This window comes from Dipodomys ordii, unplaced genomic scaffold, assembly GCF_000151885.1.
Source record: "Dipodomys ordii isolate 6190 unplaced genomic scaffold, Dord_2.0 Scaffold104, whole genome shotgun sequence".
Lineage (NCBI taxonomy): Eukaryota > Metazoa > Chordata > Mammalia > Rodentia > Heteromyidae > Dipodomys > Dipodomys ordii.
The window spans coordinates 5,423,086-5,443,295 of record NW_012267320.1 but is presented as its reverse complement, the minus strand read 5'-3'; the positions used below and the strand labels follow the sequence as shown (position 1 = coordinate 5,443,295).

General features: G+C 35.7%; 3 protein-coding genes across 3 annotated transcripts; all 3 read right to left on the bottom strand.

Moving 5' to 3' along the window:
* Window positions 1-4,566: 4,566 nt before the first annotated feature.
* LOC105994080 (keratin-associated protein 20-2-like) lies at window positions 4,567-4,746 on the bottom strand. The gene has a single exon (XM_013027493.1). The coding sequence runs from the start codon at window positions 4,744-4,746 to the stop codon at window positions 4,567-4,569; it is 180 nt and encodes a 59-aa protein (XP_012882947.1).
* A 5,562-nt stretch (window positions 4,747-10,308) lies between these two features.
* Window positions 10,309-10,491, bottom strand: LOC105994089 (keratin-associated protein 20-2-like). Its single transcript, XM_013027502.1, has one exon. The coding sequence runs from the start codon at window positions 10,489-10,491 to the stop codon at window positions 10,309-10,311; it is 183 nt and encodes a 60-aa protein (XP_012882956.1).
* Window positions 10,492-14,409: 3,918 nt separating this feature from the next.
* On the bottom strand, window positions 14,410-14,589 carry LOC105994083 (keratin-associated protein 20-2-like). The gene has a single exon (XM_013027497.1). The coding sequence runs from the start codon at window positions 14,587-14,589 to the stop codon at window positions 14,410-14,412; it is 180 nt and encodes a 59-aa protein (XP_012882951.1).
* Window positions 14,590-20,210: the final 5,621 nt, after the last annotated feature.

Genomic DNA, 20,210 nt, shown 5'->3' with positions numbered 1-20,210 from the left:
GGTGTCAGGAGTGGACTGTTGTGAGAGGAGCAGAAGGTGGGATTGTTGAGTCTGGATGTGTCTGTGTGCCAGCTGCCTTTTATACCCCTGGGTGGTGGGTGGGAACCACAGGCATGTGAGCATCATGTGCTCCCTGAGAGCTTCCCCCAGCATCCTGAGCACCTCGATTTAGTGCATAAACAAGGCCTTCATAACTTGGATGGTTTTCTTCCTATGTCAGAATTCTATGATCAGTTTATGGGCCAATTTCATCAGTTTTGAAGGCTTTGGCACACTCTATATTTAGTAGGTCAATTCATGTCAACTCCTTACACAGGATGATGTAAATCATGAAATTAGTTATTCCATTTCTACTTAGATTCTGGCTTCTTTTTCCATTCTTCCACACGGAAAATATTTTTGGTTTGCATTTTTTGCCTTTTCTTCTGTCCTCTCACTGTTTCTCTCTAGTTCTTTGTTTCCCCCACTTTATCTTTTTGTTGAAAAATGTTTCATCTACACAGACTGTTCAGGGACTTTTTCTCAGGAATTATGAGCTACTTATTTTTGATATTATGATTACGTGAGAACAAGTTACTATAATCTGTACGTGTATTTGAGATTTATTTAGAGTTCACTGTTTTGAAAATAATATTTGAAAGTTTTCAGACTAAATGACCATCTTTCAGAGTGGAACTAAAGTACTACAAGTTGCAATCTTTCAAAAGGAAAATGTTTTCTATCTTTGAATTGAAAATAAAGCATTACATTTCTTACGTAGTTAGAGGTGTAGTTGCATATAATATATTACACATACTAAATGTTTCTTCTAATAATTAAGATGCATTTTAAAGTTCCCAAATAAAATTTAAGGACTAAGTTTGTCAGCCATAGTGTTATAAATAGTGTTGAATGTCATGATTTCTTGAAAATTAAAGAAGGTCTCTAGTCAAATCTGCGTAAATTGCTTATCTAATAGCTGTTTCACATTGTAATAGATGTTTATCAAAATAAATTGTAGGTAATATAGCCTTTGGGGGAGGATTTTAAAAATATGGCTCACAATGTAAATGTTTCTATGAGACTCTTGCAATGTCTAAGCAATCGGAATTGTATTGCTTTGAGCTGATGAACAGAGACCATTTCTGGAAATTTTTAGGATCAAACATCTACTAGACAGCGTTTGATCTGTGTTAACTTCGCTGGCTTGTAGCATGAATGTAAAATTCCATGATGGAGGGACACCAAATATTCTGCTTCCTGAGATAACAGTCAGTGCTTAAGGTGTCAATATCCACACCATAAAGGAAGGTTAGAATGTCAGGATAAAGGACTCTTTTGATGACCTAAAGCGTCTTTATAATTTTCTTATATTAAGGCCTGGTGTGGTGGTACATGCCTATAATCCTAGTTATCCAGAATGGAGAGAAAGGAGGATCACTGTCCAAGATTTAATGTGGACAAAAGCATGAAATCCAATCTGATACTGTAAGGAAAAGGCTGGTAGCATGACTCAAGTGATAGAACCATTGCCTCACCAGTATAAGGGTTTGCGTTCCATTCGCAGCCTTGCAAAAGATAGTTTGATATATTTCTATGAATGGATGGTCTGAATAATAGTCACAGTGACTTCTGGATTTCATGGAAATTGCATAACCCCCAATTAAAGTTTTATATTTATATCCTTGAATGTTTGCTACAGAACACCCAACAAGCATCCTAAGACAGTATTGTGCTTCAGTACTGTGTCCACTCTGTCTTCTTTCTATCTCCCCATCACTAAGCCTCTCTTTCACATGCATACTTACACATGTACACATACACACAAATAAGCAAACACACACATACACACAGAAGCAGGAAATTAAACTAAATGCTTTGGAGCCTCATTTAGAATGGTAACAGTTCATTCAAAATAAACTTTATTTTTTCCTATGAAATAAGTATAGTCACCCCTGTGTGTTTGTGGATTCCTCATCCGTTATTTTGAGTAAACTCAGCTGGAAATGCTGTAGGAAACACTTGCCCCTATAATGAAGAGGGAGAGACATTTCATCTTGTTACTAATACCCCATTATTACTTCTAGTTGTATAGAATTTGCATTTTGGCATCCTTACTCATTAGATTTTATTTAATACATACAGGATAATATATGTAGGTGATGTGTTACAGCTTTAATTGTTCAAGAAAATATATGAGAAAAAACATCTAAACTTTTTGTGTGTGGAGGTCTTAATGCTGCATCTGTGTCTACTGGTAAAGTAACCATATCAAAGAATGAGTATAGAATTAGAAGCATCAATAATATTGATCAAAATTGTTAAAAATCCTAAAATCCCTAAGCAGCTTTATAGAGGAAAAATTAGAAACTTTGCTAGAAATGGACTGTGAACTTGAATAATTACATTGGAAAACCACTCAATTTTATATATTCAACATTCAGATAACCTACATCCAGAATTTTTTTTTTTTGATCAGTCATGGAGCTTGAACTCTGGGCTTGGGCGCTGTCCCTGCACTCTTCAGCTCAAGGTGAGCGCCCTACCACTTGAGCCACAGAGCCACTTCCAGTTTTCTAGTGGTTTATTGGAGATAAGAGTCTCACGGTCTTTCCTGCCCGTGCTGGCTTTGAACCATGATCCTCAGATCTCAGCCTCCTGAGTAGCTAGGATTATAGGCATGAGCCACCGGCGCCCAGCTACATGAAGAAATTTTATATCTATTATTATACTAAACAGAAGTGAAAACGTTTGTTTTCCTGTTGTGATTTTTCTATTAAAAGTAAAAGTAAAGTAGATAATTGCTTATTACTTAAAAATGAATTGTGTTAAACACCTGTCATAGATCAACACACACAAGAAAATAGAGTTTTTACTAAACACATTATTTCAGATCTTAGAAACATTAACTTGAGCATAATAAGCCAGAGTGCACAATCTCATTTATTTTAAAATTTTTGTCTATTAATAAAGCTAACATAGAGGACAGAATGTTGCTAACCTTTTCTTATAGTGACATGAGAAGGCTTTTCTTAATATTATTATACTTACTGTTATGAATGGATTACATTTTAAACAATGATCTGCACCTAACTCTGCTTATTCTCTATAATTTAAAATCGCATTGACATAAAATGGACATTTTTGTTGTGTTTAATAAATACTCATCAAAGTATGGATTTAATTTCACTAAGTAGTTTTCTGTTAATTTTATTCCTTGGCTAATAGTCTTAGATTAATGATTTGTTAGAAACAATATTTTTTCCTTTTTCAATTTTATTGTAAAGATGCTGTACAGAGGGGTTATGGTTACATGAGTAAGGCAATGACTACATGACTTGTCCATCACTGGAACCGCTTCCCTTGTTGTTGTCCCACTATCCATTCCCTCCACCACCTCCCACACTCCTCCCCACCCCACACCACCCCTCAAAATTGTAAAGTTCGTTTCCAATATACTGTCCTGTGGGAATCATTGTTGCAATGGCTTGTCCTGTTTCCTTCTTTCACCATTTTGTTATTCCTCTTCCCCTCCCCAGACTGGACAAATATATATACAAGATGCAGGGTACCAAAACCAAGCACAGTGACAACAGGGGATATACCACAGGGGAAAGAAAATACAAAGCAAACAAAAAACTCACATAGTACATTTAAAACAACAACAACAAAGACCATTTGTTTCCATATCTTGGGGTTCATTTCACTTAGCATTATCTTATATGATCGTGTATACATAGCTTTTGAGCTTTTCAGCTCATCTGATAAGATTGTCTTATGTGTATATTAATTATTGCAAATAAAGGAAACCTTGGGATCTAAATTTCTTTGGGACTGGTTTACTCCACTTAATATGATTTTTTTCCAAATCTTTCCATTTCCTAACAAATGAAGCAATGTCATTCTTACTGATGGAAGCATGGAATTCCTTTGGATATATTTACATATATATATATACATATATATACATACATACATATATATGGTAAATATATATATAGGGTAAATATACATGATATATGTGTGTGTATATATATATGTATATATATACATATATATATATACACATATATATATACACACACCATATTTTCTTGATCCACTCATCTACTAAGGGGAAAATGGGTTGGTTCCATATCTTAGCTATGATGAGTATTGCTGTGATAAACATAGCTGTGCTGGTAGCTTTAGTATTTAATACACAAATGATGTATAATCTTGCTCTCTTTTTCTTACTCCCATTCCTTATCTTCTCATGACTCAGAAAGAAACCACACACAGATAAACCTATGAAATGGATAAAAATAATTTAACAAACACATAAGAAATATTGTTTTAAATTATGGTTTATTTCATAATACACATCATTTCATAAAAATTGAGAGTCATATCTAATAATTCTTCAAGATATCACACAATCCAACTAACAAATAATGGGTCAAGTGAACATTTCATTTTTTTCAGATAGTTGAATGTGTAGTTGGGATTTCTGAAGACGTTCAAAAATTTCTCATGTGATGGAACTTGGAGAGCATTGCAGTAGGACAGGAGGACACAGGCAGTCGGCTCAGCAGTGGAGGGAACTCCTCAGTAGAAGCCATAGGACCAGTATCTTCCACAGCACAGTGGGCGGCAGCAGCCATAGCCATAGCCACCATAACCATAGCCGCCATAGCCACAGCCACAGCCACAGCCACAGCGATAGCCACAGCCTAGGCCTCCATAGCCATAGCCCAGGCCTCCATAGTAGCTGCCGTAGTAGCACATGGTGTCAGGAGTGGACTGTTGTGAGAGGAGCAGAAGGTGGATTGTTGAGTCTGGATGTGTCTGTGTGCCAGCTGCCTTTTATACCCCTGGGTGGTGGGTGGGAACCACAGGCATGTGAGCATCATGTGCTCCCTGAGAGCTTCCCCCAGCATCCTGAGCACCTCGTTTTAGTGCATAAACAAGGCCTTCATAACTGGGATGGTTTTCTTCCTATGTCAGAATTCCATGATCAGTTTATGAGTCAAATTCTCCTTCCAGCCTAAGATTTTCCCTCACTCAGTATTGTTTGCTCAGTACATGTGACCTCACTACATAGTATGTTAACCATGACAATCTGTATTCCATTTCTATTTTGTTTCTTTTTCTGTTTCCATTCTCCATAGGGAAAATTTGGGGGATCACCTTCAACACTCTCCCTCTCTCTCTCTCTCTCCCTGTCTCCTTCTCCCCCTCTCTCTATCTGTGGATGTCTCTCACACACAACAAGCACACAGACACATAAATCTTTCTGGATTCCTTATGTTACTCATTCCTTCCTCTTTCTTTTCTTCTTTACTCTCTCTTTTTTTCTTCTCCACATCCCCATCACATTCCCTTTTTTTCACTTTTTTGAAAAAACTTTCATCTAGAGTCTCATTTACTGCTCTATTGCTCAAGAAGTATGAAGCAGTTATTTTTTATATTTGATTACTAGATGGCAACTAGCTACAATCTGTACCTATGATTGAGACTTATTCAGAAGCCATTGTTTAATGCACATTGTTTCATAGTTTCTAGAAAGTAAATGAGCATCATATAGAAGAGAGCCATAAATTCTATAACAATGAATGTTACAAAAGGAAAACATGTGTTCTATCTTTTGTAGTTTAGATCTTTTGTTTTTTTGGTTGGTCATGGGGCTTGAACTCTGAGCTTGGGCGCTGTCCCTGCACTCTTCAGCTCAAGGCGAGCACTCTACCACTTGATCCACAGTGCCACTTCAGGTTTTCTAGTGGTTTATTGGAAAAAAGAGTCTCATGGACTTTCCTGCCCAGGCTGGTTTTGAACCATGATCCTCAGATCTTAGCCTCCTGAGTAGCTAGGATTACAGGCGTGAGCCATCAGCACCCAGCTTGTATTTTAGATCTTTTAGTGAGTAGACATATAAGTACATATAATATGTTAGACAACTAAATATTTGTTCTGATATTTAAAATAGATTTTCAATTGTCCAAATAAAGTTTGAAGCCTGTGACAGTTAAGATTTCATCCATAGTGTTGATTTTTAAAATATTGTCTGTGATAAATAATTTTGGGCGAAATGTTATTTTTGGAAAATCAATAAAGCAGCCAGTATACAAGTTTGTGTAAAATTCAACAGTCTCATGGTTATTTTATGGTGCTCTAGAGATTTGTTAGAAAAAATGAAATTATTGGAATAATTTCAGGGAAAATTTCAAAGGAAAAATGGGGTCTGAAATAAGGTGTCTCAGCACAATTAAGATTATTGCCCTTAAGATTTGTTAATCACCTGTAGAAATCTAAAGATAGATCCTTATATATCACCCTGCACCAGAATCAGCTCCAAATGGATCAAAGACCTCGGAGTCAAAAACACCCTGAAAATATTACAGGAAGGAATAGGAGAAACCTTAGGGCTCCTTGGCACAGGTCAAAATGTTCTTAATAGAGACCCAGAAACACAACAAATCAAAGAAAGGTTGGACAAATGGGATTGCATGAAATTGCAGAGCTTCTGCATGGCAAAGGATATAGCTAGCAAGATCAATAGAAAGCCCATGGATTAGGAGAAGATTTCACTAGCCATACAATGGACAAGAGTCTCATATCTAAAATACACTTAAACTCAAAAAATTAAATCCCCCAACAACAAATCCTCAGAGAAACAACTGCCCAATAAATAAGTGAGCTAAAGACTTTTTTCCTCAGGAGAGGAAATAATAATGGCCAATAGACACATGAAGCAATTCTCAACTTCTCTAGCCATAAAAGACATGCAAGCTGGGCGCCAATGGCTCGTGCCTGTAATCCTAGCTACTCAGAAGGCTGAGATCTGAGGATCACTGTTCAAAGCCAGCCTGGTCAGGAAAGTCTGCGAGACTCTTATCTCCAATAAAAACCACTAGAAAACCAGAAGTAGCATTGTAGCTCAAGCGGTAGAGTGCTCCTCTTGAGCTGAGGGACAGCACCTAGGCCCAGAAGCCCCACAGCTGACCAACAAGAAAAGAAAGAAGGAAATGCAAATCAAAACAACATTGAGAAAAAAACCAACATTGAGATACCACCTCATCCCAGTTAGAATGGCTACAATCAAGAACTCTAATAACAGCAGATGCTGGAGGGGATGTGGACAGAAGGGAACCCTACTGCATTGTTGGTGAGAGTGTAAACTTGTTCAGCCACTTTGGAAAGTAGTATGGAGGTCCTTCAAAGATTCCACATAGAGCTCCCCTAGGACCCAGAAATCCCATTTTGGGCATTTACCCAAATGATCACAAACAAGACCATACTAAATTACCAATACAACTATGTTTATTGCAGCATTATTTGCCATAGCTAAGATATGGACCCAACCCAGATGCCCCTCAGTAGATGAATGGATCAAGAAAATGTGGTATATATACACAATGGAATTCTATGCCTCCATCAGAAAGAATGACATTGCCCCATTTATTAGGAAATGGAAAGACTTGGAAAAAATTATATTAAGTGAAGTAAACCAGGCCCAAAGAAATATAGGTGCTATGGTTTCCCTTATTTGCAATAACTAGTATATGTCTGGGACAAACAGAAAAGGTCAAAAGCTATGTACATATGAGCAGATTAGATGATGTTAATCGAAATGAACCCCAAGATAGGGACACAAGTGTGTTTTTTTTCTTGCATGATATTGTTTCTAACGTATTTATAAGGTACCATGTGATTTTTTTTGTTTCTTTGTATGTTCCTCCCCCATGGTATAACCCTGTTTTCACTGTATTTGATGTTGTTATAATTTGGGGAGGAGAAGGGAAAAAAAACAAAATGTTTAAATAGGGATACAGTTTGACCCTTTATAACAATGAGATGTACTAGACACTGTTGAACAATTTAGGTGGGGGAGGGGTGTAATTATGGAAGTGGGATGGCAGGGATGGTAGGGGAAAAACAAAGGAGGAGGCAACAATGCTTGATAAGAAATGTACTCATTACCTTGCTCATGTAACTGTAACCCCTCTGTACAGTATTTTCACAATAAAAAACATTAAAAAAGATCATTGCCCTTAGAACAGAGATGATATGTGGGAAAATTTTAAAACCAAATATGGAGTAATCAGCAATTATCAGACAGATTTTACCAGTTCAGTTGTTCACTGAGAGGTAACATGGAGGGAGAATCATGTGATGTATGTGAAGAATTAATTTCTATTCTAAAGCACCATGCTTCTTAACTCACCTACTCATAAGGTATCAATAGTAGACAAAGAAAAGGATGATTGTATAAAGGTCTATTTCCATGACTAAAGCTAAAGTGCTTGGAATATTTGTTGTATTAAGTCCTGGTATGGTACTGTACATCTATAGTCATAGCAGATGCAGAGAAGGAGTATAACAATCCAGGACTAGCCTGGGAGAGAGCACATAATCCTATTTGAAACAACACAGAAATATAAAAGAAAAATAACAAGTGAGGGGAAGAAGTGTTGGTCACATTAATCAAGTGATACAACATTTGTTTAGTTAATACAAGGTTCTGGGTTTCATTCCCTGCATTGCAAAAAATAATTAGGTGCATTATCATGAATTGATAGTCTGATCAACTGTGGCTTCTGAATCACATGAAAAATGGTATGGCATTAGATTAATAAGTTGATTTTCAGAGCATTGAACTTGAGGATACAAAGAAACTGAGGAACCATCCTAAGCCAGTATTGTTTCTTAGTACTGTCTATGTTTCTCTCTCATTTCTGTATTTGCCATAGTTGCTCCTTTTTTAACATGTATAATCACACACAACCCATAAACACATAAACAGACAGAGGAAAGCAGGACAAACACCAAAAATAATGAAGAGAAAATAAAATAAATATACTGGAATATAATTTAGAATGGTAACAATTTGTTTGACATAAATGCCATTTTCTCCTATGAAATAAAGATACTCTGTGTCTGAAGATTTCTCATCTTTTGCGTGAACTCAGAAACTATTGGAGAGAAAATGTCCATTATATTAATGATTGAGAACTATTTCATCTTGTGATTATTCTCTAGCCAGTTCTTACAATTAGTTACACTGAATTTACATTGTTTTTGACATCATAACATTTGTAGAGTTGATTTAAAAGATGCTGGAAAACATGTGTAGGTTATATCTCTTAGACTTTTTCTGTTCTGACAAATATATGAGGAAAACCTATAAGACTTTTGTGTGTGCATTTCCATTTCTGTATTTGTGTCCATTGGTATAGTAACAACAATCTAAGTTTATAAGCTGACCTGTACAAGTATGGGAAATAACTAGAATAACTAACATTGTTTAAAACCTAAACATATTCAAACTTAGCAAGGGTGAGGAAGAAATAGAAATATTATTGGAAACAATATGAACTGGAAGAATTACTTTGGGATTTTATCTCCTCAGGAAGAGCATTCAGTCACCTACCTCCAGAAATTTTAGGTATGTCTCAATACTCAATACAAATGGACACATTTGTTCTGCTGATATGAATTAATATTAAAAAGTAAAAATTTGTAAATTCTGATCACTTAAAAATGAGTTACATTCTAGACTGGCAAGGGGCAATACAGAAATAAGAAAAAGATCTATAACTCATGAATTTTAATCCCAGAAATATTAAATAGAGCAAAATCAAAGGAATGCACAATCTTATTTTTACTATTAATGTCTATCTACAGAAAAAACAAATTTAGTAGACAGAATATTTGTAATCTTTTAATTTGGTGAGGTGTAAGGGTTTTCAGGGTGGTATCATCCTTTCTGTTTTATCTGGGCTGTGTGATATTTCGTACCAATGATTGGCACATAATTATTCTTTATAATTCAAAAACGGCATGATGTAAAGCAGGCATTTCCGTAAGTTGCTCATCCAGTTGTACATTTAATTCAGTGAGCAGATTTCTATTCATCTTCTCTCTTAGTTAATAATCTTAGGTTAATAACTTGTTAGAAATAATGAGTACTTTTGAGTTGTATTAGAAAGTATGCCCTCGAATTCTCAGTGTTTCTACCCCATCCCTCCAAAAGCAACAGCAAACATTATAAACTCATAGGAAACAAGTTTTGTAGCAAAATATGGTTATTTAATATCTAAATTTTGACAAAAATGGAGATTGCAATTTGGACCCATTTTACCCAGAAGGCAAAATGAATATTTCTTCAAGCTAGCATGCAATCCAATTAAAAATAATGGGTCAAAATGAACACTATGCATTTCATTTAGAGTTGGATGTACAGCTGAGATTTCTGAAGACATTCCCTGATTCCTCATGTGAAGAAACTTGGAGAGAGCAGCAGCAGGACAGGAGGACACAGGCAATCAGCTCAGCAGCGGAGGGAACTCCTCAGTAGAAGCCATAGGACCAGTATCTTCCACAGCACAGTGGGCGGCAGCAGCCATAGCCATAGCCACCATAACCATAGCCACCATAGCCGCCATAGCCACAGCCACAGCCACAGCGATAGCCACAGCCTAGGCCTCCATAGCCATAGCCCAGGCCTCCATAGTAGCTGCCGTAGTAGCACATGGTGTCAGGAGTGGACTGTTGTGAGAGGAGCAGAAGGTGGGATTGTTGAGTCTGGATGTGTCTGTGTGCCCCTGGGTGGTGGGTGGGAACCACAGGCATGTGAGCATCATGTGCTCCCTGAGAGCTTCCCCCAGCATCCTGAGCACCTCGGTTTAGTGCATAAACAAGGCCTTCATAACTGGGATGATTTTGCTTCTATATTAGAATTTTATGATCTGTTTTTGAACCAAATTCTTCTGTAATTTTAAGATTTTCTTTGACTCTATATTTAGTTTATTCAAAAAATGTGATACCATACACAGTAGGATATCAATCATGAGACTGGGTATTCCATGACTATTTCTGTTCTGTTTCCATTTGTCTATTAGGGGGAAATGTATTCATTGTGGACTTTCTGTCTTCTCTTTATCTCTCTCTCTCTCTCTCTCTCTCTCACACACACACACACACACACACACACACACACACACATCTCTCTTCATATCTCCTGTATTACTCAGGTCTTCCTCTGTCCCTTTCTTCTTTACTCTTTCTCTTACTGAATACCTTACTGGCAAACATTCCCACTCTTCTCTTCTTTTATTTTTATGTTTTTGTTTTTTGGAGAAACTTTGATCTAGCACCTCATGTATTGCTCTCTTGGTCATGAATAATGAGGTAGTCATTTTTTATATTATGATTGCTTAAAGACAAATTACTAAGTCTTTACATATATTTGAGACTTATTCAGAAGCCATTTTTATTTAGCATACATTGCTTGAAACATAAAGAAAATAAAGGTCTATCTCAGTACCTTAAATTCTACACCAGTACCTTAAATACTACAACATTCAGTGTTTTTTATTTTTTATTGTGAAAATACTGTATAGAGGGGTTGCAATTACCTGGGCAAAATAATAAGTACATTTCTTATCAAGCATTGTTGCCTCCTCCTTTCTTTCCCCTTTCCATCCCTTCCCATCCCCCATCTCCCCCACCCCCCACCCAATCCTTCCCCCCACCCTGACCAAAGTTGTAAAGTTCGTTTTTCTACATAACGACTTGTACATCTCATTGTTGCAATGGTTACACCTGTATCCCTTTTTAAAGGATTTGTTTTTTTCCCTTCCCCTCCACAAATTATACCATCAAATACAGTGAAAGCAGGGGTTATACCATGGGGGAGGGACATACAAAGCATCAAGAAAATAATCTTATAAATACAACATTCACTCTTACAAAAGGAAATATAATGTATTCTTTCTTTTGAAATTTTAGGCCTTTAAATATTGATAGATAGGCAAACATATAATATTACATGTTTGCAACAATAATTAAAATAGATTTTAATCGCCCAGATAAAGTTTGAAGCCTGATTGTATCAGTCAGGATTTCATCAATGGTGTTTATTTTGAAAATATTATATTGGGTAAATAACTTTGGGCAAAATGTTATGATTTCTTGAACATCAAATGAAACATCCTATATTCAACATGTATAAAATTCATTAGTCTAATGGTTATTTTACAATGTCCTAGAGATTTGTGAGAAAAAAAATAATAATGAATATAATTTTGGGGAAATTTCAAAGGAAAATGTGGACTCACGTAGGCAATAGATGTCTCGGTACATTAACAATTATGGCTCTGAGATGGTTACAAATCACATCTGGAAAAATTTGCAACCAAATATGGAGTAATCAGCAATCATCAGGTAGAGATTTTACCAGTCCTGGTATTCACTAAGAGGTAAGATGGAGGAAGAATCATGTAATATGTGTGCCAGAAATTATCTCTCTTCTGAGATACCATGCTTTTTAACATAGCTTGTACTTAAGGTGTCACTTGTAGACAAAGGCAGGAATGATTATATATAGTGACAGGATAAAAGAATATTTTGGTGATTAAAGCATCTTTGAAAAGTTTGTTATATGAAGGCCTAGTGTGGTAGCATATGCTTAGAATCATAGCTACATCAGATGCCAAGTCGGAGCTAAGCAATCTAAGACTAGCTGGGCAAAAGCATGAAATCCTGTTTGACACAACCAAAATGCAGTGGGAAGGGGCTGGTGGCATGAATCAAGTGAAGGAACATTTGCCTACTGAGTTCAAGGCTCTGAGTCCATTCTCAGTATTGTAAAAAGATTGGATATATGACCCAGCAATCCCACTTTGGGGCATTTACCCCAATGATCGCAAACAAAGCTATACTAAAGCTACCAGCACAACTATATTTATCACAGCATTATTTACCATAGCTAACATGTGGAACCAACCCAGATACCCCTCAGTAGATGAATGGATCAAGAAAATGTGGCATACACACACACACACACACACACACACACACACACACACACACTGATACATACAGAAGAACAGGATAAAATACAAACATAATGAAGAGAAATTAAACTGAATGCATGGGGGCATAATTCAGAGTGAGATCATTTTATTCAACAAGAATGTCATTTCCTCCTATGAAATAAGTACAGTCAACCTTCTGTGTTTTGTATTTCTCATCCATTCTTAGAGTAAACTCAATCTATTTGGGGAAAAAATTACCTGTACATTAAAGAAGGAAAGATATATCATCATGTCACCATTCTCTAAATAAATATTCTGGATAGTTAGTGGAATTTATGTTACTTTTAGCATCATTTGAAATGTATGAGTTGATTTACAAGTCACAAGAAAATACATATATGTTATATATGTTAGAGTTTTTTATTGTTCTGTCAAATATATGAGGAAATGCTATAAGAATTTTATGGGTACATTTCTATTTCTGTGTTTGTATCTGTTGGTAAAGTAACAATAGCTTAGTTTATAGGCTTGGATATATACTTAGGGTAATCTATTAGAATAATTGAAATGTTTAAAACCTAAATATAGTCAGGCTTAGCAAGGCTGAGGTAGAATTAATTAGAAACATTATTGGATATAGATTGTATACTGGAAGAATTACTTTGGGAAGCCTTTAATTTTATCTATTCATGAAAAGCATTCAGGGTGCCGACACCCTATTCAATAAAAGAGATATACTTTTCCTGATATGATTTACTAATAAAAAGTAAAAATGTATAACTCCTTATTATTTGATAATGAATTGTATTGTAGACCTGATGGGGTGATAAAATACTAACAAAAATCTCCTATCCTCATGAGTTTGAATCTCAAAAATAGTAAATAGAGCAAAATAAAGAGGAGTTCACAATCTAATTTTAACTGTAATTTGTATCTACAAAGAATTGGAGATGACAGAATGTTGGTAACCTTTTATTTCTGTAATATGGAAGTGTTTTCAGGGTGCTATCATCATTTCTAGTTTTTCTGGAGTGGATTATATTTTGTACCAATGACTGACATATAATTCTGATTATTCTCTATAATTCAAAATGACAGAAGATAAAGTAGTAATTTTTGTTATTTCCACAAGTTGCTCATTAAGTTGTTCAGTTAACCCACTGAACAGGTTTCTGTTCATTTTCTCTCTTGGTTAATAAGCTAGGTTTAATGATTTTTAAAGAAATAATTATTATTTTCTATTATATTAGTTTCTCCTCTCATTCTCAGTACTTTAATCCCATCTCTCAAAAACTATAGCAAATATTATAAACCCATAGGAAACAATTTTTATAGCAAAATACAGTTTATTTAATAAAATATATCTTTGCACAGAAATGGAGATTAAAATTTGAACCCATTTTACCCCAGAATACAAAATGAAAAGGATATTTCTTCAAACTATTACACAATCCAAGTAAAAACTAATGGATTAGAATAAGTACTAGGTATTTCATTTAGAATTTTTCTGATAGTTGAATGTATAGTTGAGATTTCTGAAGACATGCATAAATTTCTCATGTGAAGGAACTTGGAGAGAGCTGCCATAGGACAGGAGGACACAGGCAGTCGGCTCAGCAGCGGAGGGAACTCCTCAGTAGAAGCCATAGGACCAGTATCTTCCACAGCACAGTGGGCGGCAGCAGCCATAGCCATAGCCACCATAACCATAGCCGCCATAGCCACAGCCACAGCCACAGCCACAGCGATAGCCACAGCCTAGGCCTCCATAGCCACAGCCCAGGCCTCCATAGTAGCTGCCATAGTAGCACATGGTGTCAGGAGTGGACTGTTGTGAGAGGAGCAGAAGGTGGGATTGTTGAGTCTGGATGTGTCTGTGTGCCAGCTGCCTTTTATACCCCTGGGTGGTGGGTGGGAACCACAGGCATGTGAGCATCATGTGCTCCCTGAGAGCTTCCCCCAGCATCCTGAGCACCTCAGTTTGGTGGATAATCAAGACCTCATAACTGAGATAATTTTGTGCTTACATCAGAATTCCATGATCAGTTTATGAGCCAAATTCTTTTATCATGTTCAAGATTTCTCTTACTGCATATTTAGTTTAGTTAGCACATGAAACCTCCATACATATTACTATATAAATCAGAAAATAGGTATCTCATTTCTATTTTTAGTCTGATTTTTTTTCATTTCTCCTTAAGAAAAATTTTTTGCTTAAATCTGTACACTCTGTCTTTCACAGACTCCCCTCTTTATCTCTACCCCCCCACACTTCTCTCTGCCCTTATTCCTCCTTCACTCCTTCCTCTTTCCATTTCTTCTTTACTTTTTCTCCTTATTTAGTTCTGTACACTTTGCTGCCAAGACACAGATCCCATATCCCTCTCCCTCTATTCTTTTTATAAAAGTTTCATGTTGACAGACTGCATAACTAATTTTTGTCCTGAAAAATGAGCTTCTTATTTTTTAGGTTTTGATTACTTGGTAGAAACTCACTAGAGACTGTACACATATTTGAGACTTATTCCAAAGCCATTGTTTAGTACACATTATTGAAACTTCCCTGAAAATACATGATCATCTTATAAACTAGAACACTAAATACTACAACATTCACGCTGCAAAAAGAGATATAATGTTTGGTTATTTTTTTTATTTTAGATCTTTAGTGAGTAGACATATAAGCATGTATAGTATATCATACATATTACGTGTTTGTTCCAATAATTAAAATAAAGTTTGCATCCTGAGCTTGTCAGTCAGGATTTCATAAATAGTGTTGATTTTTTAAATATTGTCTGGGGTAAATAATTTTGGGTAAAATGTTGTGACTTCTTGAACATCAAGTGAAACATCCTGTATTTACTCCATATTGTGAAAATTCCTCAGTTTAATGGTCATAGAGATTTGTTGAAAAAACTGAAATAATTGATATCATTTGGGGGAAATTTAAAGGAAATATGTGCACTTGCAAGTATAAATTCTTATATGAAAAGGATGCAGCGTCTCAGCACATTGAGGATTATGGCCCTGAGATGGCCAGCAGATATTTGGAAAAGTTTAGCACCAAATACTGAGCAATCAGTAGACATCAGACAAGGTTTTTATCCATTGTGGTATATTCACTGACAGGTAAAGTGGAGAAAGAATCCTGTGATATATGTGTCAAAACTTATCTCTCTTCTGAGACACCAAGCTTTATTACATAGCCTGTAGTTACGGTGTGATTAGTAGGCAAAGACAGAGATATATATAGTGACAAGATAAGGAAATGTTTTGGCAAAACCACAATATCTTTGAAGTTTCTTTTCTTAAGGCCTGATGAGGTAGTACATGTCTATACCCATAGATATGCCTGATGTAGGGGAATATGGAAATCCATGCTGGGCAGAAGAATGAAATCCTATTTATAACAACATAAGAGAAAAGAAGAAGTGGGAGGGCCTGGCTGCATGAATCCGGTGATAGAACACTGGGCTAGGGAGGACAGGGCTCTGAGTTCCATTCCCTGCATTGCAAAAAATAAGTGGATCAATTACCATCAATTGATTGGCTGATCAATTGTGGTTTCTGCATCACATGAAAGATTGCATGATATAAGAGTAACAAACTGATTTCTGAATCCTTGAATTTGGGGGTACACAGAAACTTTGGGGAAATCCTAAGCCAGTATTGTTATTCAGTATTATCTCTGTTGTCTGTTTTCTCTCATTTCTCTGCATCTGCCATCGGGGCTCCTTTTTTTCACATGTATATGCTCACACAATCCCCAAAAACATAGACACAGAGAAGAGCAGGATCAACAGCAGAAGTAATAAAGAGAAATTAAACTCACTATACCGTGGCATAATTTAGAGTGGTAAGGTTTATTCAACATAGACTTCATTTGCTCCTGTGAAATGAGTATAGTCAACTCTATCTCTGGATCTCCATTCTTTTGAATGAACTTAGAAACTATTTGGGAATAAATGGCATTTATATTAAAGAAGGAGGGATATTTCATTTTGTTAATATACTCTAATAACCTGTTCTCACAGCTAGTTATGGGGAAATTACATTTTATTTAGCATGGTAAGATATTTAGAGCTGATTTAAAAATACAGGGAAACATACATAGCTTATGCCAATTAGACTTTCTGTTGTTTTGACAAATGTATGAGAAAAACATCAGAATTTTGTGGATTTCATTTCTCTTTGTGTGAGTACCAGTAAAGTAACAAAATCTGAGTTTATAAGTTTGAATGTACAATTAGAGAAATAGGCTAATATAAGTAAAATTGTTTAAAACCTAAATATTGGGAGGCTTAGCAAATCTGAGGAAGAATAGGAAAAATTAGCAGCATTATTAGAAATAGAATGTGAACTGAAATAATTGCTTTGAGAAAACCTTCATTTCTATCTATTTACATAGAACATGCAGGGACCTACACCCAGAAATTTTAAGTTTGTTTCTATACTCAATTGAAATGGACACATTTGTTTTCTTGATAAGATTTAATATTAAAAAGTAAAAATTTGTACTTGCTTATTACTTGAAAATAAATTGCATTCTTATTTCTTACAGGAATAAGAAAAGATCTATCCTCATGAGTTGGAATCTCAGAAATATTAAATAGAGCAAAATAAAGAGGAGTATACAATATTATTTTAATTTTAACTTCTATCTATAAGAAAAATAATTTAGAAGACTGAATATTGGTAACCTCTTATTTTGATGACTTGGAAGGGTTTTCAGGGTGTATCATCCTTTCTGTTTTATCTGAGATGGGTTATATTTTGTACAAATGATTGCCACACAATGCTGCTTATTCTCTATAATTCAAAATGACAAGAGATAAAGTAGGCATTTCTGTTATTTCATAAGTTACTTATCCAGTTCTACATTTAATTCAGTAAGTAGCTCCCTGTTCATCTTTTCTCTTAGTTAATAATCTGAGTTTAGTGATTTGCTAGAAATAATTATTATATTAGAAATTAACCCCTCTCATTCTTAGTCCTTCAATACTCTCTCTCCAAAACCAACAGCAAACACTACAAACTCATAGGAAATAATTTTTGTAGCAAAATATGGTTTATTTTAATAATATCTACCTTTTCACAAAAAATTGAGATTGAAAGTTGAACCCATATTACCCCAGAGTACCAACTGTAAACATAATTTTTCAAACTATGACACAATCCAATGAAAAATGTAATGGGTTAAATGAGCACTATGTATTTAATTTAAAGTTGGACGTATAGTTGAGATTTCTGAAGTCATTCAAAAATTTTTCATGTGATGGAACTTGGAGAGAGCTGCCATAGGACAGGAGGACACAGGCAGTCGGCTCAGCAGCGGAGGGAACTCCTCAGTAGAAGCCATAGGACCAGTATCTTCCACAGCACAGTGGGCGGCAGCAGCCATAGCCATAGCCACCATAACCCATAGCCGCCATAGCCGCCATAGCCACAGCCACAGCCACAGCGATAGCCACAGCCTAGGCCTCCATAGCCATAGCCCAGGCCTCCATAGTAGCTGCCGTAGTAGCACATGGTGTCAGGAGTGGACTGTTGTGACAGGAGCAGAAGGTGGGATTGTTGAGTCTGGATGTGTCTGGTGGTGGGTGGGAACCACAGGCATGTGAGCATCATGTGCTCCCTGAGAGCTTCCCCCAGCATCCTGAGCACCTCGATTTAGTGCATAAACAAGGCCCTCATAACTGGGACGGTTTTGTTCTTATGTCAGAATTCCATAATGGGTTTATGGGCCAAATTCTTCTTCCATTTTTAAGGCTCTGTTTAGTTCTATATTTAATTGATTCAATACAGATGACCTCACCACTCAATATGATATACGTCATGAAAATAGGAATCTCATTCTACATTTGCTCTGTTTTGTTTTTATCCCTCCTCAAAGAAGAGTTTTGTTGTACACTTCTCTTTGTGTGTCCCTTTTATCTTCCTGTTCACTCTCTGTGTCTCTCTCAGAATGAAAGCAAAAATGATAGAAAGAAATTAAACTAAATATATTGAAGCACCATTTAGAGTGGTAACAGCTTATTAAATATGAATTTCATTTTCTCATATAAAATAAACATACCCAGCCTTCTATGTATTTGAGATTCCTCATCCATAGTTCATCTGAACTCACGTGGACACTTTGTGAAGAAAATATTTGCATTTTTATTAAACAAATACTGATATTTCATCATGTGTGTATCCCCAAATAGCCCAGTATCAACTCTATTTACACAGAATTTATAGTGCTTTGGGCATCATACATTATTTCTGGATGATTTAAAGAATACAGGAAAGCATATGTAGGTTCTCTCAAACTGTTCATTTTTGTATGTAACATAACTAATGTATTTTTCAATGGTCTAAAGAATTGATCATAATTTACTTATAGCTATTTTATTTTTAATTATTTTTATCTTTCAGTAGTTGTACAAATGGGTTATATAGTTCAGCATTTTCGTTTATGAGTACAATGAATCAATATTGAAAGCTATTTTAGTCCAGCTCAATCTTACTTAGTTCTTACATTTGCCAAACAAAGCAATCCTTATTTATACCATGTTTTTATATTAAGAGAGGTTTGGCAATAGAAAGGAGTATTCACCCCAAGTCTATATCTGTCTTACATGCCGATTTCCTTCAGTAACATGTAATAAGACCATTTGTACAAGAAGAATGCTCTAATTTCTTTCCTCCTTTCAATTGAATTAATGAGAGTTATTGAAGTTACGTAATAGTTTTCTATATCCCATCATTTAAACAAACATTATTTCATTATTTGGGAGATACTGAGAGATAATGAGATTGCATTATCATTAGTGTGACTATACTTCCAAATACAATCTATCATTGCCAGCATTATGCGCTATAAGACACAGCTGTGTTGCAAAGCCATTTGAGAATATCAAAATGTCCCCAGGGCATTGCTATTGAGTTCTTCATTGGGATATTTTCAATGTTGGAGTGAGGGAAAACAAACCTTCAAATTACTTACATATACATATTTACATATACATAAATTATTTACAAGGTAGTTTGTCATGTCCAAGACGGATGAAAAATAGAAAACCATCAGAATCTGAAAATAAAGTCCAAGTTACTATATTCTATGCGCGCTATTTGAGATAAAAATACCAAGACAATGATTCTATTAACATGATACATCTGATACCAAATAGTAAGTATTGAGATTTATTAAAAATGCATGCTAAAATTAAAAAATAGTGGACTAAAACATTGCCTTGGTTATCAAGTTGCAGCTACACAAGGAGGAGCTCCAAAACATTTGATTTGTTGATGACCCATGGTAAAGAAGGCAAAATCTGCAGATGGAGGTGACAGGGACAGCCCAAAGACACAGTCACTATTGTATAGAGCAGGAATTCATTGATGTTTTGGCAACACTATTCCTTGGAAGAGAAAATGGGTACAACTTCA